Source organism: Bos taurus, chromosome 19, assembly GCF_002263795.3.
Source record: "Bos taurus isolate L1 Dominette 01449 registration number 42190680 breed Hereford chromosome 19, ARS-UCD2.0, whole genome shotgun sequence".
Classification (NCBI taxonomy): domain Eukaryota; kingdom Metazoa; phylum Chordata; class Mammalia; order Artiodactyla; family Bovidae; genus Bos; species Bos taurus.
The window spans coordinates 32,975,496-33,003,407 of record NC_037346.1 but is presented as its reverse complement, the minus strand read 5'-3'; the positions used below and the strand labels follow the sequence as shown (position 1 = coordinate 33,003,407).

Below are 27,912 nucleotides of genomic sequence, written 5' to 3'. Positions count from 1 at the left end.
TGCTGTACCCAAGAGGATCTGACAATATACCAGAAGTCTATGTATATGAGTAGGGTGAGAGGAGAAGTGGAGATGAGAGGTGGCTTTATGGAGAAAGTAACATATGAATGTGGCCATGGATGGACTTGGATGGGTGGAGGTGGCAGAGGTCGATGGACCTGCTTTGCACACAAGGTCTAAAAAATTGGTGACATCAAGTTCCATTTTTCAGTAGCATGAATAGCAGTAGGGTAATGGCACTTCTCAGATCTGAATACTCCACTTATCTGGAGCCCAGCTAGGACCCAACTGTTGTCAGGGGGATTTTGTTAGAGGCATTTATATAAATCTTCTCCCGATCCCCCCCTCTCTTCCCCTGCTGGTAATCACAAAAGAGAGCTCAAAAATCTCAGCTGGTGGATACAGTTTTCCTATGGGATGTTTCACTGAAAGAATGAAAGCCACTAATTTAAGGACCAAGAGAACCTGCTCAAATACCAGGTTTTTGCTTCTTACAAAGATAACCATTTTCCCGTCTGTTTTCTTTCATTTATATAATAATGCTACTTTTAAAAAGATTAAAAATGTCAAATGATTCTGAGCATGACATTTGTAGAAGTCTGATAGCTAGAAATCAAATTGTAAGAGAGAAGCACAGTCATCTATATATCTGACCAAAAAAAAAAAAAATCTTGACGTAAGCCCTTTTGTTTTTCTGCCTTGTGGCACTGTGACCAAGTTGTAGGAACAGTAACTGCAGAGTCAGGGGAGAGAGTACAGCTGCGTCTTGAGGGTTAATGGTTTACATCCAGAATCACAAAATGATGGCAAACGTTGCTTCAGGGACAGTCCATGAGCCCCCCACCCACTTCCAACCACACACCAAAGTCCCTGACTGCAGACACATCCGAGTGGTTCACCGGAAGGTGGGTACTGCCCGTCGCTCTGTTCCCTTCCAGGGAGGTTCTCCACGTGGCCCTTCTCTTCCTCCGGGTCATCAGTGCTTGTGCCGATGGCAAGATCCGCATTTACAATTTCCTCAACGGGAACTGTCTGAAGGTGATGAAAGCCAATGGCAGAGGTGATCCTGTGCTGTCCTTCTTTATTCAGGGCAACAGGTGGGTGGTCGGTGTGGAGGTCAGGGTCCTGAGCGAGTCGGTTTAGATGGTTTCTTTTTTCCCTCCTCTGGGACACTGGCCCCGGATTTGCAGGCAGCAGGAGAGCACAGGTTGTGCTCACCTGCAGTTTGGGTTGTGGTGGATGATAGGCTCAGGGGCTCATTTGTTCCCAGGCTCGGATCTGATCACATGATGGGCATGATACAGCTCTGCCGCAGGGACCCGGTTCTGCCAACAGGCAGCCTTCCCCTGCCCCCTGATCCTCTGTCCAGCCTGAGCGCTCCTCAGGTCCCTGTGTCTCGTCTCTGATGCAAAGAGACTTGCAGGAAAGTTGGGGTGGCATTGGTAGGTGGCCCCATGTCCAGTGGGGCAGAACTGTGCAGAGGTGTGTGTGCTCAATCACTTAGTCAAGTCTTATTCTTTGTGACCCCATGAACTGTAGCCCACCAGGCTCCTCTGTCCATGGGATTTTCCAGGCAAGAATACTGGCGTAGGTGGCTCTTCCCTTCTCCAGGGAGCAGAGGAGTTTATGAAACAGAACCATGGTGGCACTAAGTGAATATAGCACTGTGTTGTTATACGCTAGGTTCACGTGATATTATGTAAAAATACCCAACTAGACTTGTAAATTCTAGCACAGGCTCACTTGAGACATCACCTAGTCACCCCGAACGACTTTGCCTTCCTTCTGCGTAATAAGGCTCAATAAATGAATACTCTTTCAGTCATGAAGTCAGAAAGCCATAAAGAGAGATCACCTCTGACCTTTTTCTCATTTGTGACATCCAAAGAGAGATGTCAGCTTGAGTAAAAATGAGTCTGAAAGATTTCTAACTGGGATGGTTCTCTAATTCCATTCCAGCGTATCCTACTATAACCAGTCACTTTTATGGAGAGTTTATGCTGACTGTTGACAGCCTTAAAATTACAGCCTTTTGGAGCAGAAAGGAGCCTGCACACAGCATTTCCATCTCTTGTTTACAGCTATAGGCGACCTAGGAACCAGGGTTGGGGAGCAGCGCCCTGTGAATGCTGTGAACCCCAGGAACAATGGGTGGGAGGTAATATTTGGGGTCCCGGGTTCAGGGGGGATTAGGGAAGATGGAAACCCTCCTGCTTTCCAAATACAAATGTCCTGTCTGGATATAGAGTGTGCACAGAGATCCTGGAGTGATGGAGTGAAGATTGGGGTAGAAAGTCAGCAAGGGCTTGAAGACTTCCCCCATTAGCGAGCTTTCTCATCCCATCATGACAATAGACATGTGGCATTTGGATGCTGTGCTTAAGAAAGGAGTGGACTTCCAGACATTTGTGTGCAGAGTAGCTAAGCTTTCTGCCTCGGGTACCTAGGTCCTTAGCACTTACTCCAGGAACAGAAATTCACTTAAAATGTTTTAACTCGAGAAGTGAAGTAATCAGGACACGTGTGCTTTGCTCACAACTCATTTTTAAAGAAAATAGCTACAGAGCTAATGAGTTCTGCTGCATGGCCTGCTACCTTTCTCTGCTCTAGACCCTGAAACAACCTACACCACCCTGTTTGTGTGGTCATTTCCCCAGCACTGATCTCTTGGCTCAGGATCCAGTGGGACAATAGTCCTAATGCATATTTGGAAGCTGGGGCAATGGCAGCCTCCACGTTCCTTTTAAGGGTATGTGGGATCTTAGCTCCCCGACCAGGGATTGAACCCGCTCCCCCTCACTGGGAGGTGTAGTCTTAACTACTGGACTACCAGGGAAGTCCCCTTTTGTGGGCAATCATGTTGCTTTGGTTCCAGGATGGTGATCAACACGGAGAGCAACGTCCTCCTGTTTCAGTTTGAGAATATCAAGTGGCAGTACTCAGTGGAACGGGCCAAACAAAAGAAGAAGGACAGAGAGGAGGACAGGGAAGAAAACAGCTTTGCAGAAGTCCTCTCCAAGTCTAGCACCCAGTTCTACAGCCCAAGGGATTCTGTGTCCAGCAAGCAGACAGCCCAGGAGTCCCTGTTAAGCAAACCTCGCAGGTCCCGCATCTTCCTGAGGGCATCCAGATTACCTACAGGTGAGACAGCTGAACCCAGGCTGCCTCTATGGTATCCATTGGAGCAGGCAAGGGGCTGCTAGGACCAGCTTCTTTGTAGGATATTTTGGGCAGTGGTTTCTTAATGATGTACATCCCAGTTCTTTAGGGCAGGTGGGAACCGTTCTCTTTGACATGACAATCTAATAGGCAGCTCAAGGGAAGCTGCTAATTTTCAAGGCCTAATTTCCAAATGTATTAGACTCTTTCTACAGGAGGTGACGCTAGCCCTTCATCAGTCCAGTTCAGTTCAGTCGCTCAGTCGTGTCCAACTCTTTGCGACCCCATGAATCGCAGCATGCCAGGCCTCCCTGTCCATCACCAACTCATGGAGTTTACTCAAACTCATGTCCATTCTCCATGCCCTTGATCCAAACATATGTTGCCATTGTGTTAGTTGCTCTGTCATGTCCGACCCCATGGACTGTAGACTGCCAGGCTCCTCTGTCCATGGGATTCCCCAGGAAACAATACTGTAGTGGATTGGCATTCCCTTCTCCAGGGGATCTTCCCAATCCAGGGATCGACCCTGTATATCTAGTGTCTGCTGCTTGGCAGGTGGATTCTTTACCACTGAGCCATCTGGGAAGCCACTTTCCAAGCATATAGTACATGATTATTTCCTTAGGACAGAGACAAGCTACATTGTGCTCTTCTCTCTAGACCTCTGGTTGATAACATGCATACCTGGAAAATACTAGATCAATAGATCACCTCCAAGCATATTTTACACAAATGATCAGCTAGGACAGAGCACCAGAAATTTCAGATAACACTTAAAGCTTCATAATCAGTAGGAAATCAGATTGGGGGGGGGGGGTGTTCAGCAGGTGACCTAGATGGACCTTTGGTTCCAGGTGACTGCCTAGCTTCCAAGGAATAAGAAACATCAAACAATAAAGTGATAATTTGGGTGAAGATCAGTTGAATTATCAGCTGTGCCCCCAGTAGTCATCCTTGATTGAATCACAGAATTACTACAGTTTCCTCCTCAATCTTAATTTAGGTGTGTTAATGGAGACACCTCCAAGTCCAGGAAAGCCAAAGTCACCCTGGAAAGATGGCAGGAAGAGACTGGGTTCTCAGGAAGCAAATGGCATGGGTGCCGAGCAGGAGAATTTGGAAGCAAAACCTGTTGTCGCCGGAGATCAGAAGACGGGTGATCCTTTATTCTGAATCAGTGTGACAGGATTCAACCCCTCTTTCTCTCTCTGTTCAGTCCAGTTTTTCACCAGGCCAATAACTTTGCTTATCTTTGATTCAGAACAGATAAAATGCCCAGCTTCTCCTATGAATGACTGTGGTGTTGGTTTAGTGACTGATTTCCCCTAATCATCCCCTACTAACTTGAGGCCACACAGAAAAGTGTGAAAGTGTTTAGTCACTCAGTTGTGTCAGATTCTTTGTCACCCCATGGACTGTAGCCCGCCAGGCTCCTCTGTCCATGTGATTTCCCGGCAAGAATACTGGAGTGTGTTGCCATTTCATTCTTCAGGGGCTCTTCCCCACTCAGGGAGCGAACCTGCGTCTCCTGCACTGGCAGACAGATTCTTTACCACTGAGCCACCAGTGTGCTAGAATGAATCTCTTGTCCTTATCAGTGGCTTTTGGACCTTTATCATTCAAAACATTTTGGGATCTCCTGTTCAGGAGTTGCTTTTTGGCCATGTGATAATTTCCATTTTGCAGTGGAGACATATTTTTTGAAGGCAGTTTTGATTCTAAGAAACATCCAAAGATCTTTTGGAATCAAATTTGATTATAATAAAGTGGAGATCAAGCTTTGCTATACAAGTTTTATTTAAAAGTCTATGTTACTAAAAATTTATGGGCTTTCCAGGTGGTACTAGTGGTAAAGAACCTGACTGCCAGTGCAGGAGATGTAAGAGATGAGAGTTTGTTCCCTGGGTTGGGAAGATCCCCTGGAGGAGGGCATGGCAACCCATTCCACTATTCTTGCCTGGAAAATTGCATGGACAGAGGGGCCTGGTGGGCTACTGTTCATAGGGTTGCAAAGAGTTGGACATTACTGAGCAACTAACACTTCACTAAAAATTTATAAGGTCCATAAATGGGGTGTGAAGTTCATTCCCACAGGGGAATTTCAAGACTGTGTGGAACATAGAGATGTTCCTTCCAAAATATGCATATCTAGATGTTAATACACCCTTGGACACAAATACTAGCATATCTGTTAGAAGCTCATGTTAAATATGTTGTGATTGCTTGTCTCAGAGAGGATTTTTGCTCACATGATGGTGGCGTGTCCATTCAGCAACAGCGACCTTAGTCTGCATAATAGTTAGAATGGATTTAATTTTCATGCATGAGTATTTAATGGTTTTCATGGAACACTGATTTGCTTTTCTTTTGTTTTTGGAAAAAGCAGATGATATGGAGAAATTACCAAAACAAAGGTATCTGGGAATTTCGGGAGACTTGATCCATCGCTCAAAGAAGTCCTGGTGCATTCCCATGTCGCCTGACCAGTTCCTCCTGACCGTGAATGCCCTGCAGAAAGCCCATAATTCTGGGGAGTTTGCCTATCCCCGGAGGCCCCAGGCCCAGATCATCGATGTTTGGGGACCTTCCATTCCATACCCAAGGAAGGTCCTGAGTTTGAAGGGCCAAGCGGTCCAACAAGCAGTTGACCGACTGAGATTCAGCACTCTTCCCATAGAAGTGAAGCAGACCAGTATTCCCCTCGAAATCCAGAAGCTTCAGCCCAACCTGAAGAAGTCTGTACATGGTCCCCAAGTGCATTCCACCATCCCCCAGCCGGTGCTTATCTGCCCCAGGTTCCGTGGTGGCTCGAAGGGTGAAGACCGGGCCACCAGTTCAACTGACGGAGTGCGCAACTTCAGCCCCTTAACCAGCACGCAGGTCATCAAGCCAAACCGCATGCTGGCTCCGCCCGCAGGCACGGCAGCCCAGGCTGCCAAGAAAGAACGGCCCCGCTACTACTCTGCCGTTGACCCCTTACGAGTGAACACAGAGTTCATGCTGCTGACTGTGAAGGAGCAGAAAGAATATAGGGAGGCCAAGATGAAAGAGTTTCAGGCCATAAAGCCAGTTGGAGTGGTCGATCCAGAAAAGGCCAGCAGAGCTGCATGGATCAGGAAGATCAGAGGTCTGCCCATCGACAACTTCATGAAGCAGGGGAAAACCGCGGCCCCCGAACTTGGACAAAATGTGTTTATTTGAACCAGCCTTGGGAAATTACTGTGTCTTATAATAAACAGGAAACCAAGTAGATGTTGATATTTGGCCTCTTTTATTTTGTTTGTTTGTTTGTTTTCAACTGTTTCTTGGCAATTACCATGAGGACTCTTCATTATTTTCCTATAAGTCAAAGAACTGATACTTATCAAAGTAAGAAAACAGAGACTAAGAGAGATTGGTATCTGTATTCCCACTGAAAACCACTCACTGAGATGCATGGAAACCCTGTTTCATTGATGGGGGATGGAGAAGTGGTTTTTGGAAGTTTAATACCACTTATCGCTACCAATTTCCTGTGTCATTTCTTCTAGCAAATGGACCAAAGGGATTATATCTGAATTGTGCACTGGAGTCCCCTGGTGTTTTTGTGCAGAAGCCTGATGAAGCGCAGTAAGTTCAATTAAGTATCAAAAAGGAGCCCTTAAATTGTGTTTCCTTCTCAGGGCTAACTCCTAGGGAGAAGAATTAATATGCCAGCAAATTTGGAAAACTCAGCAGTGGCCACAGGACTGGAATAGGTGTTTTCATTTTAGTCCCAAAGAAAGGTAACACCAAAGAATGCTCAAACTACTGCACAATTGCACTCATCTCACACACTAGCAAAGTAACGCTCAAAATTCTCCAAGCCAGGCTTCAACAGTATGTGAACCGTGAACTTCCAGATGTTCAAGTTGGATTTAGAAAAGGCAGAGGAACCAGAGATCAAATTGCCAACATCTGTTGGATTATCAAAAAAGGAAGAGAGTTCCAGAAAAACATCCACTTATGCTTTATTGACTACACCAAAGCCTTTGACTGTGTGGATCTCAACAAACTGGAAACTTCTGAAAGAGATAACAGACTACCTGACCTGTCCCTGAGAAATCTGTATGCAGGTCAAGAAGCAACAGTTAGAACTGGACATGGAACAACAAACTGGTTCCAAATCTGGAAAGGAGAATGTCAAGGCTGTATATTGTGACCCTGCTTGTTTAGCTTACATTCAGAGTTCAGTTCAGTTCAGTCGCTCAGTCGTGTCTGACTTTTTGAGACCCCATGAACCGTAGCACACCAGGCCCCCCTGTCCATCACCAACTCCGGGAGTCCACCCAAACCCATGTCCATTGAGTCAGTGATGCCATCCAACCATCTCATCCTCTGTCATCCCCTTCTCCTCCTGCCCTCAATCTTTCCCAGCATCAGGGTCTTTTCAAATGAGTCAGCTCTTTGCATCAGGTGGCCAAAGTATTGGAGTTTCAGCTTCAACATCAATCCTTCCAATGAACACCCAGGACTGATCTCCTTTAGGATGGACTGGTTGGATCTCCTTGCAGTCCAAGGGACTCTCAAGAGTCTTCTCCAACACCACAGTTCAAAAGCATCAATTCTTCTGCACTCAGCTTTCTTTATAGTCCAACTGTCACATCCATACATGACCACTGGATAAACCATAGCCTTGACTGGACGGACCTTTGTTGACAAAGTAATGTCATCACCGACTCAATGGACATGAGTTTGAGTAATGGATATGAGTTTGGGAGTTGGTGATGGACAGGGAGGCCTGGCGAGCTGCAGTCCATGGGGTCGCAAAGAGTCCAGCACAACTGAGCAACTGAACTGAACTGAACTGACCCTTTCTACACTGATAGTGTGTGTCGATGTTGCTACTTAAACCTGCTGAGGGGTCAGGCAGGTAATTTAGAAGCATGCAGCCCAGCACAGGGCCTGTGGCCCATCAGAGAGCTCAAGCCCCATCCGAAGGGGGTACCCTCCACTAGCCCAGCATGGCCATGGGATGGAAACCATTCAAACAGTAGCAGAACAAAACAACAAAACACCAACCCCACAACCCACACAGTGGGTGGGCCACCAAAATCCTGGCATGATAGACTAGATGCATGGGATACCTGCTCCCAGCCTCTGCTTTACCTCCAAGTGCATGAATACTAATGTTTGACAGCCTTTCTCTCCTTGGAGAATTTTTTTCTCCATTATTTTTTTTTCTCCATTATTAAGACATCAGGTGTAAAGTAGCATTGGCCAATAGCCATACAAAATTGTGATTTGTATGGAGAGAATCCCCTCAATTAAGGAAACGTGCTTCTACTCATTATTCCATGAGTCTTCCAAGAGCAGTTTCACATAGGCCTGCCTAGCAGATAGAACACTGTTACAATCCCAGTTTCAGAGAAGACCCCAAGTCCCTGAACTCAGCTCCTTCAAGGGGCAAGAGCACATCCTTAGCTGCTAAACTTAAAACCATAATTAGAATAACATGTCCTATTGAGTAGGTACCCACCCTGTAGGGACACCCTTTCATCACCTTCTCCAGGAAGGGAAGGAACACAGGGGTCAGTTAGATAATTGGTAAGTGCAGATTTATTTTTTCAATTGTTTCCACCATTTAAAGTACAAAAGCAATGCTGTACAGGATTACACATCATTGTAGAACACTCAAACGAAAACTATGGAACACCCCGCCCCCAAACCTGCCCTGAGGCCATCCACACTGATGGGAAGGACACCCTGTAAGTACAAGCAACATCTCCACATGATAAACCATGAAGCTTTCCCCGTTATCAGTTCAGTTCAGTTCAGTTCAGTCTCTCAGTCGTGTCCGACTCTTTGTGACCCCATGAATCACAGCACGCCAGGCCTCCCTGTCCATCACCAACTCCTGGAGTTCACTCAGACTCACGTCCATCGAGTCAGTGATGCCATCCAGCCATCCCATCCTCTGTTGTCCCCTTCTCCTCCTGCCCCCAATCCCTCCCAGCATCAGAGTCTTTTCCAATGAGTCAACTCTTTGCATGAGGTGGCCAAAGTACTGGAGTTTCAGCTTTAGCATCATTCCTGCCAAAGAAATCCCAGGGCTGATCTCCTTTAGAATGGACTGGTTGGATCTCCTTGCAGTCCAAGGGACTCTCAAGAGTCTTCTCCAACACCACAGTTCAAAAGCATCAATTCTTTGGCGCTCAGCTTTCTTCACAGTCCAACTCTTACATCCATACATGACTACTGGAAAAACCATAGCCTTGACTAGACGGACCTTTGTTGGCAAAGTAATGTCTCTGCTTTTCAATATGCTATCTAGGTTGGTCGTAACTTTCCTTCCAAGGAGTAAGTGTCTTTTAATTTCATGGCTGCAGTCACCATCTGCAGTGATTTTGGAGCCCCCCAAAATAAAGTCTGACACTGTTTCCATTGTTTTCCCATCTATTTCCCATGAAGTGATGGGCCCAGGTGCCATGATCTTCGTTTTCTGAATGTTGAGTTTTAAGCCAACTTTTTCACTCTCCTCTTTCACCTTCATCAAGAGGCTTTTTAGTTCCTCTTCACTTTCTCCCCGTTATGCTGCACGGTTAATTTCAGCTCCTGCGTGGGACCAGTCCGCGAGTCCCCGCCCACTCGCTAGTCCCGCCCCACCCCGAGTCGGCCCCGCCCCACCCTGAGTCGGCCCCGCCCCACCCCGAGTCGCCCAGTCCTCACGCTCGCCTCACCCCACTCGCTCCTCCCCGAGAGCCCGGATGCGGAAGTGGGGCCGGGTTTCCGCTGTTACTTCGGCTCCTCTTGGCTGGTGGAGTGCTTTCCGCGTCTGGTCCGTCCCTCCCCGAGGCTGCGGCGCTGACGTGGCTCCCGGAAGTGGCGCTGGCGCCTAGCCGTCATGTTGCAGCAGGTAAGGGGCTGTGGGCACCGGGAGAGGGTGGCGGCGGCTGGGCCTGCCGGGTGAGGGCCTGGAGGGGCCCGGCCTGCCGGGTTTGAAGGGGGCAGTAGCGAAGACGCCGAAAGTGGACGGGCGAGGGGAGGGGGCCGCTGCCCTGGACATGCGATTAGAGGAGTTGCCCTCCCGGGCCTAGCAGTGAAGTTTATGCCGTCGAAGCAGCGTTGGAGGTGATGGACGCTTGGTCCACTCCCGTGACCACATCTGCCCTCAGGGCGAATTACAGCCCTTACGTTTATATCTTCCTGTTTTTGGAAAAATTACACTTTTACTCAGATTATCGTAGGTGGTGTTTTCGTGTTGAGGGGTTACTGTGGTCGAGGCCACCGTCCTAGGCCCTGGGAAAGAGCTGCGAACAACGCGGAATGCTACCTGCCCTGAATGGGCGGGTGAATTGGCCTGCGCGTGGGGGGGGGGGGGGGGGGGGCGGGGGCGCGGAGACAGGATAAATTACAAGACGAACGGTGTTTTCACAGAGTGATAACAAAGCCAGGGTGAGCCCTGGGCTGTGAGTTCTAGGTGGCTGTGACCGTGTCTTTCCGTTGTCTTCCGTGTTGACTAGTGGAGGACGGAATTTCGTTTTGCCTCATGAATGTTTGCTTTTCCTATCAGGACAGTAATGACGACACTGAAGATGTTTCACTGTTTGACGCGGAAGAGGAGACAACTAACAGACCGAAAAAATCCAGAATCAGGTATGAGGACAAGTTGCAAGGGATGGGTTAGCGTCTGGTGCTGTTTCGTCTGTTGACTGGTGCCAGGACTGGGTTTCCGGGCAGAGTGGTTGTGACAGTGCTGGTGGAGATTGTGTACTGCCAGTTTGCTTTTCAGTCTGAGATGAGATGACATCTCACGTTTTCTCTGGGAATAATGGACATAGGGAATTTTACTCAGTACTTTTACTCAGATTTACTCAGATTTGAGTTTTCAAATCTGCAAAGCCAATTATTCGAACACTGGTGCTTTTAATTCTGACTCTTGTACCAAGGACACACAATTTTTTTAGATAGTTTCTAAAGATACATTACATTTGAGTTTATTGTGAAAATTTCAGTACTGTATCTTTTGTATCAGTTAATATGAAAACGTCAAGCCAAATTTTAGTTCCAAACTTAGTACTCTGTAAAGAAATAAACTTAATGAAATCAAACTCTACCTGAACCTTGAAAACATTACACCAAGTGAGAGATACCAGTGCAGAAGACCACATTTTATATGATTTCATTTATGCGGAATGTCCAGAACAGGCAAATCCATAGGGACCGAAAGTACATTAGTGGTTACTGAGGGCTGGAGGAGGGGTGAGATTGGGGTAAATGGGGGCATGACTGCCCACAGGTATAGGATTTCTTTTGGAGGCAGAGGGGGTGGGGGTATCATGAAAAAGTTCTAAAATTGATTGTGTGATAGTTGTACAATTCTCTGAATATACCAGAAATCACTGAATTATACCCTTTAAACAGGTGAATTGTATGGCATGTGGTTATATCTCAGTGATGCTGTTAATGAAACACCAACTCTGCCTGATGGGTATTTTGTCTTAATGCCTGAAGGGAATTCTGAGGGAGTGCTTTTTAGACAGGTGAAAATGGGAGTCGGTCCTAAGAGCATAGTGTCCCTTATTTCTCCAGCCTTGGTAAGGTTTCTTGTTACGTATCTTGTGAAAGTTTATAGTCAGTGAGGTGTAAAGTCGTGTTTATATAGTGTATTTTCTGTGACAGCAGGGCCTAGTCAAATAATGGGACTTAGGAAAAAAGAGAGCTACTCGGTTTGCTTCTTCCTCAAGTCACCTTTTATTTTGACAAGACTCTGCATGGTCCTGTGGCTGAAACATTTTCATCTACATCTGCAGTATCTGTCGTAAAATGTAATTGCATTTCTTTTGTTATGTTTTGGTTTTCAGACACCCAGTGGCATCATTTTTCCATTTATTCTTTCGAGTCAGTGCAATTATAGTCTATCTTCTCTGTGAATTGTTCAGCAGCAGCTTTATTGCCTGTATGGTGACAATTATCTTGTTGTTGTCATGTGACTTTTGGGCAGTCAAGGTAGGTTTGATTGTTTTTATTTAAAAATCATTTAATATGATGAGATTGAATGATGTATAAACAGTAAAAAAAAAAAAAAAAAAAGACACTGAGCATTTTCGATTGGGGTTAATTTATCTTTTTGTTACCTTAGGCCTCATCTGTGTAAAAGTGCCAGTTATGTCACAGTAGGTTACCGCTCTACTGACCTGTCTGTGTGTTATGTTAACCTGCATCAGCTTTAGAGTGAAACAAACAAAAATGCGACCAGCTGCTACAGACCACACACATACTGCTTCTGGTCCACACCATTGGTTTTGCTTCAGGGGTCACCTCTGGCTGTGCCATGTGTGATTTCTAGATAAGACACCAGGATAGCTTGACCACAGATAACTGAAGGAGTCCGCACCATTGCGAAGGCTCCCATGGGAGCTCCAGGACCGTGTTTCTTAGCCAGGGCCAATCCCCCCCACCCCAGCGGGCATTTGTTGTGTGTCACCGTCCAAAGACATTTTTGGTTGTCACAGCTTGGGGTGGGGGAGTGTGCTGTTGGCATCACGGTGGAGGCCAGGGATGCTGCTGGACATCTTACGGTGCATAGCCGGGACAGCCCCCCACGTCAGAGAACTATCTGGCCCCGAGCGTAGATAGTGCTGGGGCTGAGGAGCCATGTCGTAGGGGATACTGAGAAAGTAAGAAATGGACCCAGAGGCCAGGGTGGTGGAGCGGTAGTTGTATAGATAGAGGGGCGCGTGAGGAAGTCACTGTGGTCCAATATGAGATGTAGACTCCAGGATTAGGCATATGCGTATTCACTGTAAAACTTTTTTGTATATTTGGAAATTTTCAAATTTCGAATACAGGGGAAAAAAATGCAAAAACTAGTTTTACAATTTCAGAGATGTGTTTACTGATTCAAAAACCAATGAGGTGTTACAGGTCTACTCATGCCCACCAGCCCAGTCATTTTAGATCTTTTGATTCTTACAGATAATCAGAAGTGGTTGGCTTGGTGGTGGCCAGTTTCTGTAGGCCACAAAATGTAGAGAATAAAGATTACAAAGGTCTGGTTCCTGTAGGTACTTCTTTTGTACAGTCTTCTTTGGCTTGAATTTCTTTGAATTCCTTTTGTTGCTTTATGTCCTAAAGTGTTTACTGTATCCAGGTCATAGTTTTGTTTTGACGAATGTTTCTTTTTGTTGTTCATGTTATTTCTGCCTAGCCAGATAGAACACTACCTTTTGACTTTTAGTCAGTTCTTCCTGGTAATTTCTAAAAATTAAATAATTAGAACCTTGTGGGTTTAGAGTTTTAAGAAATAGGGCCAGAATATATATTTTCTGATGAACTCTTTAAAAAAAAAAAAAAGGCTTAAAGAAAGTCACTCTTTGTGTGTGGCAGGATTACTTACAGATACACAAATAATTGAGATATGAAAATAAGTCAGGAATGGGGAAACCATTAAATGGACTGCTTACACAATACCAGAGACTGGGTGGTTCGCAAACAACAAGGATTTATTTTCCACATTCTGGAGGCTGGAAATCCAGGTACAGGGTACCAGCGTGGTCAGCTTCTGGCGAGGGCCCTCCTCTGCGTTCTAGACTGCTCACCTCTTAAACAGCTGAGAGCAGAGAGAGAGGATAGAAACTCTCTTGCCTCTAAGGGGGACACTAATCCCTTCTGCACAGGCTCCCCGCTCTTGACCTTATCTCACCCTCATCACCTCCCTCAGGCTTTTTCCTGACACCATCACTGGGCGATGCTGTGGGGCTAGACTTTCAGCATATGAATTTGAGGGGACTCAGTATTCAGTCCAAAAGTAGGTCCCAGTGGCTAAAGAGTCGGGTTTAGAAACAGGGAACCAGAGAAAGGACGAGAGCTCACGAGGGGAAAGAAGGGTGATGTTTGTGGATGTGCCGACCCTATCACCTCTGTCCTGCTGGGCCTGCCATGGCCATTGTAGTTACTCTTTTGCCCAGGCCTCATATGTACTGGTCTTAATTGGGTGTTATGGATGGAAAGCTGATGATTTGTTGTTTGTGAAATATTACACTAAAATAGGATGTTAAAGTAGATGTGTCGGTGCTGTTTTTAAAATGTGTGTATATGTATTAATCTTCACCAGAATGTCACAGGTAGATTAATGGTTGGCCTGCGCTGGTGGAATCATATTGATGAAGATGGAAAAAGCCATTGGGTGTTTGAGTCCCGGAAGGTAAACAGCCTTTGGTGTTTTGGTTTTCTTGCATGTCATTTAATACATTTTGCGTAGATAATATTTGAATATTTAAGGATAAATTACCTATGCAGACGTAATCAACTCATAAAGAACTACCCCGGATCACTTGTGGGGCAGCACTAAACTAGATGGCCTTCTGAACGCCCCGTTTTCTCTGGCTGGCTCAGGCTGAAAACGGTGTGTCCAGGAAAGAATCATGAGAGAGGGCTTGGGCTCCGAGTGTATGCCGTGTGCCTGGCTGGCCCCTAGGGGCTGCTGCTGCTGCAGGATCTCTTCTGAGCCGCTTGGCTCTGTGGGCTGTGCCAGGGGTAACTGCCTCCAATGGCTCCCTCTTTCCCTCATGGTCCTCCTCCATTCGTGGGCAAGGAAGAAAGAGGATTGCAACTGCATATAAAATCTGAGTTGATGGAAGCAGTTTGCTCTTCAGGCTTTACCTTCAGAAGCCCTGGGGGACACTGGTCTGTTTGGGGTTTTTAGTCTGCTTCCCTGTAGTAGAATCAGCTTGGGCAGCAGAGGACAACATTCTTGGAGACAGCACAGGTTAAATCTCTCGCCTTCTGCTTGGAAGGGCCCTGACTAGTGCTTCTCAGAAAGCAGTGTTGTGCTCAGTGAGCCCTAGACCTTTATGTTATAAAACCCACCTGGGGAACAGCACACAGCCTTTTACATTCCTGGGTATTGCTAAGACGTGGTGGTCATTGTCAGGGTCCTGACCCCTGGACCCTGACTTGACATTTGAGTCTCCAGGATGACCATAGCCTTGATTTACTGAATCCTTACCATGAAGGTGTTGTTCAAGGGTTGATTATGAATAACCAGTGTAAGTGCAAGAGGCATGACTAGAAGTGCAAAAGGCATGACTAGAAGCCTATCAGAGGCCACCCTTACTGTGTTGGGTGATGACAGACTGTCCACTCTGCCTTGAAAATGAAACATTCTTGATTTAAAACAAAGCATGTTAAGACCAGTTCTAAAAATCACAGCGATGGTACATCTACTGTTTGAATGGGGCAGGGAGTAGGGGTTCAAAGTTGGGACTTGGGTTGTCTGTATTAATTTATTTAAATTTGAGGGTAAGGAGTTTTTCACTAAAAATGTTTTAACTTTTTGCCAATAAATAGCACAGAACCTCGGTTATTAAATCTGTGTTGTTTTGTAGGCCTCCCCTCAAGAGGGTAAAACCGTCTCTGAGGCTGAATCAAGGATCTTCTGGTTGGGACTCGTTGCCTGTCCCGTGCTGTGGGTGGTCTTTGCCTTCAGTGCCCTCTTCTCTTTCAGAGTAAAGTGGTTGGTGAGTGTCGGTGACCCACCCAGGTGGCCAGTGGGTAATCGCAATGGGTGACCACCAGTCTTAACAATAACATTAGGGTCCCGTCTCAAACAGGCAGCTTCATCCTGTATTTCCCAAGTTTGGGTTCTCAACTCGGCTTTCCTCTGAGCACCAGAAAACAGAGTCCTTTGAAAGACCCGTCTCACCAGTTCTCCAGGTGCCCAGCAGTGTGTTGACTTAGCCCATCTAAGTGATTACCACATTGGTAATCACAGTGCATTGATTACCACATTGATCCCATGACCTTGTCAGGTGTGGGTGGTCTGCATACTCCAGACATGCTTAGCTTAGTTTGGAACTAACAGTGGTCCTTCCTGAAAATGCTGGTGGTGACCTGTCCTGGTCATCTACTGCAACAGTCATTGTACCATCTCTCTCAATTTCTCTGGTTCAGGAGGTTGGAAGGGGCTTGTCTGGGAAGTCCTGGCTTGGAATCTTTTGTTTTTTTGATCGGACAGTGGCTGGGGGCTGGTATGGCCCCTCTCTATGAGGTCCCATGGCCTCCCACATGGACTTTGCACACAGCTAGTTGGGGCTTCCTCACAGCCTGGTGGCCTTGTGGCCTTGTGGCAGTAAGACTGCACTCGAGGCTCGCAGCTCCAGGTGAGAGTGCTGGAGCTCACACGCTGAGGTACCTGGTGCAGCTGTACCTGTCTGCTCCGGCTGCCCTGACAAAGTACCACAGACCAGGGGCTGACACGGCAGAACTGTGTTTTCTCCCAATCCTAAAGGTCTCTGTCTCTCTGGCTTATTGGCCGTCTTCTCCTTGTGTCTTTACGTGGTCCTCCCTCTGTTCTTGTCAGTGTCCTAATCTCCTCTGCTTATAAGGACATCAGTCATGTGGGATTAGGGTCTTGTTGATCTTTCTCTTGACCATTCTTTTGGAATTCTCAAGGGAGTAATTGATATTTGCACTCCTGGATCTCAGTTGCTTTTATATGTCTACTCACAGAACCATGGAAAACAGTAGGGAGAGAATGGCCCCGCCACTGCACCCCTGGGTCTGACACAGAGCTCGCATGTTGATGGCTGCTTGTTGGACAGTGCAGAGCTCATGGTGGATGAGTCTGTTCTGGAAGGGAGACAGGAGGAGTCTCTGCCACCCTTCACAAAGCTTCCTCCTCCTCTTTCGCGAGCTGGGCTCCATGTCTCATTGATGGCAGAGAGAATGGTCAGTCACCGTCAGGCCTGTAACTGTTGATTGTTGCCCTCTCCCAGGCGGTGGTTATCATGGGCGTGGTGCTGCAAGGGGCCAACCTGTATGGCTACATCAGGTGCAAAGTGGGCAGCAGGAAGAACCTAACCAGCATGGCCACCACGTACCTTGGGAGGCAGTTTTTAAGACAAGTAAGTGTTCTCTGGATGTGAGGATCATTTTGATGTGGTCAGTGACTAATGCAGTGATGATTTCTAACTCTTTTAGAGTTTAATTTCTATGAAATACTTGAAGTTTTTAAAGGGATATATTTAAGTATGAAATGATGATGGTCAAGTTATTTTAATTTGTCTTTGGAAGCTTTTAGGACATTCCAAAAATGTCAGTGTCCTGAAGTTATTTTAAAACCAGAGGGCTAAAATGTTCATTGACAATAAGTTTTTTTTTAGAAAAATTAGCTGAAGTTCAGTTGCTTTCCATTACTTCTGGTGGCAGTCTTGAAGAATGTATCTTATATGGTTTTAGGGTTTATAGTAAGAGCAAGTTAGAAACATAAGACCATATCATTAAAGATTATTTTATTACTGTAGTTTCTGGATGTGAAGGTTTCAGTTAGAGTTTTCAGTGGGATCAGTAGTATTCTCAGGTAAAAATAGTTGCTGGTAAAATCTTTAGGAAATTGATTAGGTCTTTGTGTGAGTGACGCCTCACGTTTGCATTTGTGCAGTAGTTTGGGCAGGTAATGATGCACGGGACAGTTAACATGTTTTCAACCTTGGCCCTGCATCAGGATAGCCTGGAGGGCTAGAACACAGATCTCAGGGTCCTACCCCCGAAGTTTCTTACTTACTTGATAACCTGAGGCCAGGTCTCACCAGTTGCATGTTTACAGGTTCCTAGGTGGTGCTGATGTTGCTGGTCCAGAGATTACCTTTGTGACCTAGGCCCTGAGAGGCTAAGTGATTCAAAGTGAGGGTTTAACCCAGCTCTCCTCTCTTGAAATTCGTTGCTCTTTCCTGTATGGTTTCTCTTGTAGAAAAGTTAAGAAGTGAGGAAAGCAAGGACTCTTGCAGGGCCATGACTCATCTTGAGGGCTTTGGCAGAGTCCTAGTATACTTTTGCTGGGTGAAGTCCACCTTATGGTAGTTTTCAAGTGCGCGCTCAATAGGTTTTTCCCTTCAGATTTTGAACCTTGAGCTTGACGTACATGGACAGGGTCAATAGACTTACATGGCAGCCAGTGATGCTCTGCTCCAGTGAGACTGCTTGCTGGACATCCGGGTGGACTCACTGCTTTACTTTTCCAGCGTGACAGTAATTTTTAACATAATCGGGCCATGTAGTAACTGCATCTGCTGACAAATACGAAATGTTTTCCTAGTGCTTTGAATCTGGTGTTTTATGTAAAATAGCTTTTCTTTATTTTGTAAATCACTTTTGGCATTAAGGAATTGTTTCTCTGTTGCAGACCACCGGCGACACTCAGACCTCCTCAGGAGAGTGAAAGCCTGCGTGCTTTTTTCAAGGGGAACCGCCCAGGGTGGGTCTTGACTGAACCTTCAGAACTCAGAAGCTATTGCAAAGAGGAGTGTGGGGTTTGTTTTTCCATTTAAAAATTTACTTTAAGAAAAAGGAAAAGTAGTTTTCATATTGTCTTCTTTCTAGCACTTGGGCCTTGAAGGTGTGGTATGGCTAGAAACATTGTCAGCATTTGGTTTATGGTATGTCTGTCCATAGTCTTGTGAGATCCCTGTGTGTTAAGTTAAAGTGTCTGTGTTCACATCCATGTAAATGGAGACCTTTGCATCTCGGTCCATAGAACACAGAAGGATGTTCTTAGTCGATCTCAAAACTCTCTGTGTTTACGTACTGTTTCTGTAGATTATTTTAGAAGTTTTTGCTTCCATGGTAAGAGTGAGCACTTTGGCTAATGTATACGTTAGGAATAATGGTTAATTTTACACTTAATATATACTTTCATGGTGAAACTTCTTATCCTAGGCATTCACAGGCAGGTAAACACCACACTTGGGCTGTTGATGTTAACTAGTTTCTAAAATTTGGTTTATTGATGAGTCTTGTACTTAAGACCCAGTTAACATAACAGGAACATTCATAGTGTATTTTCATGGGATTCCTAGGGATTGCTGCTGTTCTATTTATTTTTGGGGGAGAATAGCCAGATTTTACTTTGAAGCCCCCAGAAGCTTTTCAGTGGTCCTCGGCCTAATGAAGTCTTTCTCCACTAAAAGAGTATTATTCTTATGTAATAGTGAGAATAATTATTTCGATACTTGGCATTGTAAATGCCTAAAAGACGTTTTATTTTGCGAATCTATTTTTTTGTCTTGCTGTAATGGGGATATTGTAAATCATGCATTTGTATTAACGGTATTTCTTAAAACAACATATGTAACAATCTGCAAAATACTGTAGGCGTCTGTGAATTCTGTTGTAGGTACTGTAAACTTTGTTTTAATCAATGGGTTATTTTGTGACTGTATTTATACATTGTTAAAAATTTTTTGAAGATGTTTTGTTTAATTGAATGCGTGTCTTTATTGGAGTGAGAGCTTTGAAGGTGCATAACTTTATATTTGTATAAAACTCTACTGTTTACAAAGCACTGTGACGTTTGTGATCTCATTTGATCCTCATGGCAAACCTGTTCTGTGTGACACCAGTGTATTGGTGACAGAGGGGGACCTCAGGTCACTGAGTGACTTGTCCAAGGAGCCACGGATTACAGGAAGACCCATCAGACACGTCTCTGATGTTTGAGGAATCTTTGTCTCTAAAGGTCCTTTCCTTTCTTATGAATCATTAACTAACTAAGTCATTAATTTATACTCATCTGGTGAGGAAAGTGAACGCTGTGTAGAGACATGTTTTTATTGAACCTGAAAGATCCGACGTCAGTCTGTTGAGTTGGGAGTCTAGCAGGAGACCCAGTGGTGTCATTCTCGAGGCAGCTGTTGTTATTTGAGGCTGCGATCCTAAACCAGACTGAATTTGGGAACGTACATGTGGCAGCACCTGCTGTTTGCTGCTGTTTATCCCCCACTATTAGCTTTTCCCTTCTACTCATTTCCCATTTATTAGCCAGAACATGGCAACAAAGACAGTGTTTCCCAGATTTTTCTGCCGTTTCATGGCTGCACTTCCAGGAAGTGTCCTTAGAAGGATGGCATGCCTGTCTCTTCTCCTTTCCACCCCTGTTAGCTGAAACGTACGTGGAACAGATGGTGCTTGAATAGTTGTTGTGGTCAATGGGGTGGAAGCCTCGTCTTGTGAACAGCAATGAGTTCCCTCTGGTGGGGACAGTAGCCCTGAAGTGCCCCTCTGAATTTTTAAGCGAGAAACAGACTTCTCTCTTTTTCAAGTGTTACTACTGTTTTCCTGTTGCTGCAGCCTAACTGAATTCTTATCAGTCCGTATTTTTAGCTTCCCCCACAGTTTCTGTTAGTGTGGAGTTTGAGATGTAGGAGTTCAGCAGACACACGTTTGCTCTTTCCACTGTGAGGTATTTAAGCTAACAAGTTCAGCCCTTCCAGATGCTGTTGTTGCATAAAAATTCGCCCCGAAACCAAGCCTTGCAGAGCATCATTTCATGGCACTTACACAAGCTGGGGATCAGGGGTCTGGGTGAAGCCCGTCAGAGACAGCTTTTCTCTGCTGCACAGTCTAGGCTCAGCTGAGAGGTTTGAAGGCCGGGGTTTGCATGCTCTCCAGGAGGCAGGAAGCATCTAGGGGTGTCTTCTTGGGTCTGGAAGCTGATGCTGGCTGTCAGCTGGACCGAAGCCAGGTTGCAGTTAGAACACCTACATTTGCAACCTCTGGGTTGTCTGTGGAGGCTCATCTGGGGTTGTCTTCACAGCCTGGCCGCTGGGGTCTCAGACAGGCTTCCCTAGGGAGCCAGAGAAGTGCGTGACGTTCTATGACTAGCCTCGGGATTCACGTAGTGTTGCTTCTGCCACACTCTGGTTGAAGCAGCCACAAAGTCCTCCTGCGTTCACGGAGAGGGGACATAGCAACCATCTTTGGAAGGTAAAAATCTGCCCCCCCCGCACTTTAATCGTTTCAAGACTGAAAGCTAGTTGGAAGAGACTGTGGGGTGCAAATATTGCTTTCCCTTTTGTCTTGCTTGGTCAGCCTTGAGCACAAGTGAGTTGGCTGACCGGTGCAGTTAACATGAAAGCAGCATTGCATTCCCCAGCCCCCGTGTACCTGTTCCCTGACCCACACCTTTGAAAGCTGTGTGTTGTGCAGAGCTTACGGCACAGTAAGTCCACCGAGGTGTCGATACTATCATCCATCAAATTAGTAAAACTCTTTAGAGCTCATTCAGAGTTCTTTTATGTCTATTAACCTCATTTGATTCTCCCTCTGTAACCTCGAGAGGGAGGTGAGACCGTGAAAACCTCGTGTTACTGACGGTTGCATGTAGTAGAGACAAATGATGTTCCCCTGCTATTGCTTTTGTTCTCCTCTGCTTCTCAGCAGCCCCCTATTTAACAGAAGCCAGGGGGTCAGTTGTGGCCCATGTGATGCAAGTGAAGGTGTGACCTGTGTCACTTCTGGGTGAGGAACGTACAGCGGATGTGGGCTTCTCCAATCTTCTTCCCTTCCGAGGCAGCCAGGGGTGCTCGAAGTCGTACCTCGGCCAGCCAGGTCTCTGGGGGGCTTGTCGAGCAGACTCTCCCACCTGCTGCCATCAGACGAATGGTGTGAGTGAGGAGTAAACTCCTGGTGGAGCCACTTGATCTCCTGGTGAATTTGTTTCCATAACAACACAACACAGTAGCCTGTTCTGATGAATACAGGTACACAACTGACAAGTAATACTCAGAAAACTTTTAAGTCCCAGTTTGCTGTTGGATTCTGGTCCCTTGGTGCAGGGTTGCCAGTTCTGGTCATAGCAGACAGGTGAAGTCAACCAGGTGAAAACTCAAGCAGGAGAGTCCACCTGCATCTGAATGAACCGGAAGTGCCTCGTTTCCAGCATTGCTTGCCCCCTTAGGTGTGTGGTCCCTGTGTGGCTAGGGTTTTCAGTTTTTCAAGAGAAATGGAAAATTTGGATGCTTGTATGAAATCTAGTCTTTTAATGCTTGTAAATTAAATGTTAAAAGGGGAAAAGAGAACACATGAAGGCAAACAGTTTGTTTGCAGGTCAAGTTCGGCTGTGCTAACTTTTGCTGTTGTGTGATCATGTTCACACTAGTGGGACTCTCTCTTCTGAGTCTTGAGTCAAAGCTGAGTGTCTGTAATGAGCACAGCTGCTCGGCCATCACCCACTCGGCCCTAACCACCGATTTCCGAGGAGCCCCCAAGCCACTGTTTGCAAACCACTGCTAGGAATGTGAAGCCAAAGTCTGCGTGGTTTTGAGGAACACGTTCTCAAATCATGTGTCAGATACATTTTCAATTAAAAACAAAGTCAAAATAATAAGTTCTTGTGAGAAGCAGGAACCATTCTTTCTATCGTTTTTATTGTTATTCTAGAAGGAAAAGAGCAAGCCTATCGTTTCCTGAAGAAGTGAAATGTACCAAGGAAAGGGGTAATCTAACCTTTACCCACTTTTAATTCATGAAGAAATAATAATTAAAGTACTATGGTCAGAAAATCAAATAGTACCGAAGGGCTACAAAGAAATGCAAGTCTTGCCCACTCTCAGTTCTGCTATCAAGTAGTAGACATCTTTATCTGCGGCAGTTTTTGTATTTGGGGGTATTTACCTCCACACTGAATAAAATGCTTGTTGTTTTTACAGTGTTTCTTGACTTAACAACTGTCTATATTAGCTTTTGGCTTCCCACTATGAAAAATGAAGATTTAACTCAAACCCCTCAGGTGGTGCTAGTGGTAAAGAGCCTGCCTGCCACAGTCCCTGGAGGAGGTCATGGCAGCCCACTCCAGCATTCTTGCCTGGAGAATCCCATGGACGTAGGGTCACACAGAGTCAGACGCTACTGAAGTGACTTAGTGCACAGTATGTACCCCCCTCATAGTTTGAGCACTTTTCCCCCAGTTGTTTATAAAATCACAGGCTTAACGTAAACCTCCATTTGTTAACTCCTTCAGTTGTCCGAAGGTAAAGTTAGTTTTCTCTTTTTGTTAGTAATTTGTTCAACTGCAAATAACAGAAATAATAGTGGCTTATTATATTATAAATAATACTGGCTAAAAAAAAAAGTGTATGGCTTTCTACAAAAGAGGTTTAAAAGTGGGCACATGGTGGTGTTGATGCACTTACTAAACAGTTCTCAGAAAGCTGGTTTTTGTCCCCATGCTCATTGTCTCAGGGTCACAAGACGGCTGTCACAGCTGAAGATGACTCATCTGTTTATGAGCAAGGAAGGAGAAGGGAGGTTCCGGTCCTGTCTGTCCTCTTCTATCAGAAAATCAAAAGCTTTCTCAGCAATCACAGTAGGGTTTTGCTTCTGCTTACATCTCATTGGCCAGAGTGGTGTCACTCAGGTGTGTAAAGTCTGGAAAAGCAGGTAGGTAGGTGGACATTGCTGCCTTGAGTAAAAGTGAGGGCTTCCCTGGTGGCTCAGACAGTAAAGAATCTGCTTGCAATGCAGGAAACTCAGGTTCAATCCCTGGGTCAGGAAGATTCCCCTGGAGAAGGAAATGGAAACCCATTCCAGTATTCTTGCCTGGAGAAGTCCATGGACAGAGGAACCTGGTGGGCTACAGTCCATGGGGTTGCAAAGAATTGGACATGATTGAGCGACTAACACTTTCAAAGGAGAAAGGGACATTGGGTAGGGAACTGGCAGTGCCCACCAGTTCTCATGGGGGCTTTATGTAGGGGACACTGATGCTGTCAGCATTGCTTCTACAATAAATAAGTAGGTGGGCATGTTGCTCCATTGAATCTGGACAGCTTTTTAAATGCCAGCTTTTGCTGCAAAGCTATTGAAGCACAACTTGGTGAGGTCTGTGAGGGCGTAGGCTGGTGTGCTCTTACATACGTATTCTTACTTTGGTGTGATTTGGGGGTTGGATTTAGAATATTCAGAGCCTACTCCCTCAAGAGTTCTCTCCAGGTGGTGCCATCCCCAGGGGAGGGTGTTTTTGTAAATACATTAACCATTGGCTTGCACAATGATGGGTTATTTCATGGATAGAGAACAGTTCTGTACAACCCCAAGTTGTCTGGCATCTCTATAGCTTCCATATGTCCCAGGAAAATTAGGTACATGCAAATCCTCCTTTAAAAAGAAGGGAAAAGCAACCCCTGACAGCTGTCAGTTGGAGGCTGACCTGGCCCTGCCCACTAGACTATGGGGTTCTCCTTGAGCATAGGTAGTCCTCTATGACACTGACATCTGACAGAGTCATTCTGTGGCCCTGAGAGAGTAAGACAAAAATGTGGACCCTGTGTAATCGTGTTGGAGCGTAGAAACAACCTTTTGAATTGCAAGTTAGAGTCACTGCCGCAGCATTCGTCTGCTTTGTTGCGGCCACACTTACAGGAATTATATGTGTATTTGCAGCACCTGACTGCCACATGCATGTGTAGGGTCTGCATGTCCAGGAAAGACCTGAAAAGGCGCTAATCTCTCACCTCTAGACTGTCTTGAGGTTCTACACAAACAGGAAATAAAAGCTTAGGTAGAGTTGTAAATTACTAGTGTTACGTGCCCCAGTACACGTGAGCCCTTCAGCAAAAGGCTTACTTCAGATGCCTAAGGAAATCTCTGATTATTAGCTGAAGATGAACCTAGCTGAGTAGAGATTTCAGTGACTACACATGACAAAGAATACTACAGATGCTCAGAGTTAGTTCTGAAAAGTTACTGAAAGAAGCTGCAACCTCCACCACAACAAGCATTAAAGGAAAGAGGAAACAAATCTGATTTCCAGAGTTGTCTCCTTATATTGCTGAAATTGTCCAGTTTTCAACAACAAAAAAAATGGTAAGACACACAAAGAAACAAAGTATGGCTCATACACAGGAAAAAAATTCAACAGACACCTTGTCCAGACTTGAAATCAGCTGTCGTGTATGTTCAAAGAGCTAAAAGAGGCTGTGGGCAAAGGACTGAAAGAAATTAGGGAAATGATCTATGAACAAAATGTGAATATCAGCAAAGATAAAAATTATAAAAAGGAACCAAATAGAAACTTTGGAACTGAAAGTATGGTAACTGACATTAGAAATTCAGTGGAGAAGTTAAACAGATGAAAGAACAATTGAAAACAGGACAATTGAAATATTGCAGTTAGAGGAACAGAAAGAAGAGTGAAGAACAGTGAACACAGCCTGTAGACCTCAAACATACACCCTAGGGGAGTTCCAGGAGAAAGGTGAATATTTGAGGAATTAATGGCTGCAAACTTCTCAAATTTCATGAAAGATTTTGGGGAAAAAAAAAAAACCAATCCACATTGATCTGTACTTCCAAGAAGTGCCATGAATTCTAAGTAGGATAAATTTAAAGAGGCCCACATCTAAATACATTCATAGTTGAATTGTCAAAAGCCAATGCCAGAGAATATTAAAAGCAGCAAGGGAAAACAATATACCACATGTAAAGGATGCTCAGTGAACTTAAAAGCTTGCTTCTTGTCAAAACCATGAGGTCAGATGACACTTTCAAAACAGACTTTAAGACAAAATGAATTGTTACAAGAGACAAGGACATTACATATTGAAAAAAAAAGGTCAATCCATCAGGAAGACGTGACAATTATGAACATATATGCAGTTGGTATCAGAGCTCCAAAATGCATGAAGCGAAAGCTGAGAGGATTGAAGGGAGGAATAGAAAACTCAATAATCATTATTACTGATGGTTCACTATTAATAATTTAATGATCAAGTGAGATGATCCATGTAAAATATTCAGCATAGTCCCAAATACTCAGCTGTCCATAATGGAGACTCAGAAAGGAAAACAGTTGCTTAGCTAGTTGAAAGTAGAGAAGTCAGGAGGCCTAACCCCTAGTTGAGTGACTTCTATATGGTTTGGATTCCCATTCAGGATGCGGCATGGAGAATTCAAATGGACAAAAGCCATCAGTTGCAGGGATTTTTTTTCTATATTCTGTAATTTATTATACTATTGATACATGATTCCATATTATAACATAAGGAAGATACTGTAATAGAACTGTACTGTATATATCCAAATTTTTTTTTTTAATTTTAATTGGAGGCTTATTACTTTACAGAATTGTGGTGGTTTTTGCCATACATTCACATAAATCAGCCATGGGTGTACATGTGTTCCCCATCCTGATCCTCCCTCCCACCTCCCTCCCCATCCCATCCCTCAGGGTCACCCCAGTGCCCTGAGCACCCTGCCTCATGCATCGAACCTGGACTGGCGATCTATTTTACATATAATATACATGATTATATACAAGTTTCAATGCTATTCTCTCAAATCATCCCACCTTCACCTTCTCCCACAGAGTCCAACAGTTTGTTCTTTACATCTGTGTCTCTTTCACTGTCTCGCATATAGGGTCATCGTTACCATCTTTCTAAATTCCATATGTATGCATTAGTATACTGTATTGGTGTTTTTCTTTCTGGCTTACTTCACTCTGTATAATAGGCTCCAGTTTCATCCACCTCATTAGAACTGATTCAAATGTATTCTCTTTAATGGCTGAGTAATACTCCATTGTGTATATGTACCACAGGTTTCTTATCCATTCGTCTGCCGATGGACATCTAGGTTGCTTCCATGTCCTGACTATTATAAACAGTGCTGCAGTGAACATTGGGGTACATGTATCTCTTTCAATTCTGGTTTCCTTGGTGTGTATGCCCAGCAGTGGGATTGCTGGGTCATAAGGCAGTTCTGTTTCCAGTTTTAAGGAATCTCCACACTGTTCTCCATAGTGGCTGTACTAGTTTGCATTCCCACCAACAGTGTAAGAGGGTTCCTTTTTCTCCGCACCTTCTCCAACATTTATTGCTTGTAGACTTTTGAATCGCAGCCATTCTGACTGGCGTGAGATGATACCTCATTGTGGTTTTGATTTGCATTTCTCTGATAATGAGTGATGTTGAGCATCTTTTCATGTGTTTGTTAGCCATTTGTATGTCTTTTTTTGAGAAATGTCTGTTTAGTTCTTTGGCCCATTTTTTGATTGAGTCGCTTATTTTTCTGGAATTGAGCTACAGGAGTTGCTTGTATATTTTTGAGATTAATTCTTTGTCAGTTTCATTTGCTATTATTTTCTCCCATTCTGAAGGCTGTATTTTCACCTTGCTTATAGTTTCCTTCATTGTGCAAAAGCTTTTAAGTTTAATTAGGTCCCATTTGTTTATTTTTGCTTTTATTTCCATTACTCTGGGAGGTGGGTCATAGAGAATCCTGCTATGATTTGTGTCAGAGAGTGTTTTGCCTATGTTTTCCTCTAGGAGTTATAGTTTCTGGTCTTATATTTAGATCTTTAATCCATTTTGAGTTTATTTTTGTGTATGGTGTTAGAGTGTTTTGGATGTGAGGGCGATTTGGTTGCGACATCTGTCACCCCATTGATCGCCAGGGTTGATTTGGCTGATCTGGCTGGCTAGGCGGGTGTCCCCTTTCTCCCTCACCGCTCCATGTGCGTCCCTCCCAAAGCTGTGCACCTGGTCGAAGAGGATGACCGTCCTCCATAGAGGAGGACTGGTCTTCGGTTAAGAGTGTATGAGTAGCTGTGCTTCCCTGTGAGAACCTCCAAACAAGCTTTCAAGGAAAGATTCTTTTGCAGGCTGATTCTTCTATTTTGCATTTTGCTTAGACCAAGTTAGAGATTGTAAGATAAGCTGGTAACTTACTATAGTGTTTATTTACAGCTTATATTTAGAACACATCTTATTATTTGTGTTTTTCAGATAGTCATTGAAATCCAGCAATGCTATGGACCGTGTTCATGGTGAACATTTCTTTTAGGGTATTGCCTTTCTCTGCACGCCCTTTTCCTCTTTTGCTTGTAACTTTTGCAGGGTCCACTAGATGGCAGTACATCAACGTAAAATGCAAAGAAAAGAGCCAGACTGGAGCATCTTGTTTACTTGGTTTGGTGAGAAATAATAGTTTTCCTGGAAAATTAGCCTGCAAGTA

At 44.9% G+C, this 27,912-nt stretch overlaps 2 protein-coding genes across 8 annotated transcripts in view; both read left to right on the top strand.

Annotated features, from left to right (window-relative positions):
• Nucleotides 1-6,420, top strand: part of FBXW10B (F-box and WD repeat domain containing 10B) — a 33,553-nt gene extending 27,133 nt beyond the window's left edge. For 4 of the 6 annotated variants that reach the window (XM_059878506.1, XM_024980799.2, XM_024980800.2 and 1 more), the window contains 4 exons: nucleotides 939-1,097; nucleotides 2,876-3,141; nucleotides 4,166-4,318; nucleotides 5,546-6,420. In XM_059878506.1, the coding sequence (XP_059734489.1) occupies nucleotides 939-1,097; nucleotides 2,876-3,141; nucleotides 4,166-4,318; nucleotides 5,546-6,363 (1,396 nt within the window). In that variant the 3' untranslated portion in view covers nucleotides 6,364-6,420. Of the gene's footprint in view, nucleotides 1-938; nucleotides 1,098-2,081; nucleotides 2,159-2,875; nucleotides 3,142-4,165; nucleotides 4,319-5,545 lie in introns of those variants that run through there. The other 2 variants (XM_010816088.4, XM_059878507.1) reach the window with 2 other exon arrangements.
• Nucleotides 6,421-9,914: 3,494 nt separating this feature from the next.
• Nucleotides 9,915-19,468, top strand: TVP23C (trans-golgi network vesicle protein 23 homolog C). 2 transcript variants are annotated; one of them, NM_001046152.2, is made up of 7 exons: nucleotides 9,915-10,036; nucleotides 10,694-10,776; nucleotides 11,985-12,129; nucleotides 14,237-14,326; nucleotides 15,510-15,641; nucleotides 16,899-17,027; nucleotides 18,305-19,468. In NM_001046152.2, exons 1-7 carry the CDS (start codon nucleotides 10,025-10,027, stop codon nucleotides 18,338-18,340), a joined length of 627 nt encoding a protein of 208 aa, NP_001039617.1. In that variant the 5' UTR covers nucleotides 9,915-10,024; the 3' UTR covers nucleotides 18,341-19,468. The 2 variants fall into 2 exon arrangements, with proteins under 2 accessions (NP_001039617.1, XP_024835785.1); XM_024980017.2 differs by lacking the exon at nucleotides 11,985-12,129 and having other exon boundaries at nucleotides 9,999-10,251; nucleotides 18,305-19,462.
• The last annotated feature ends 8,444 nt before the right edge of the window (nucleotides 19,469-27,912 follow it).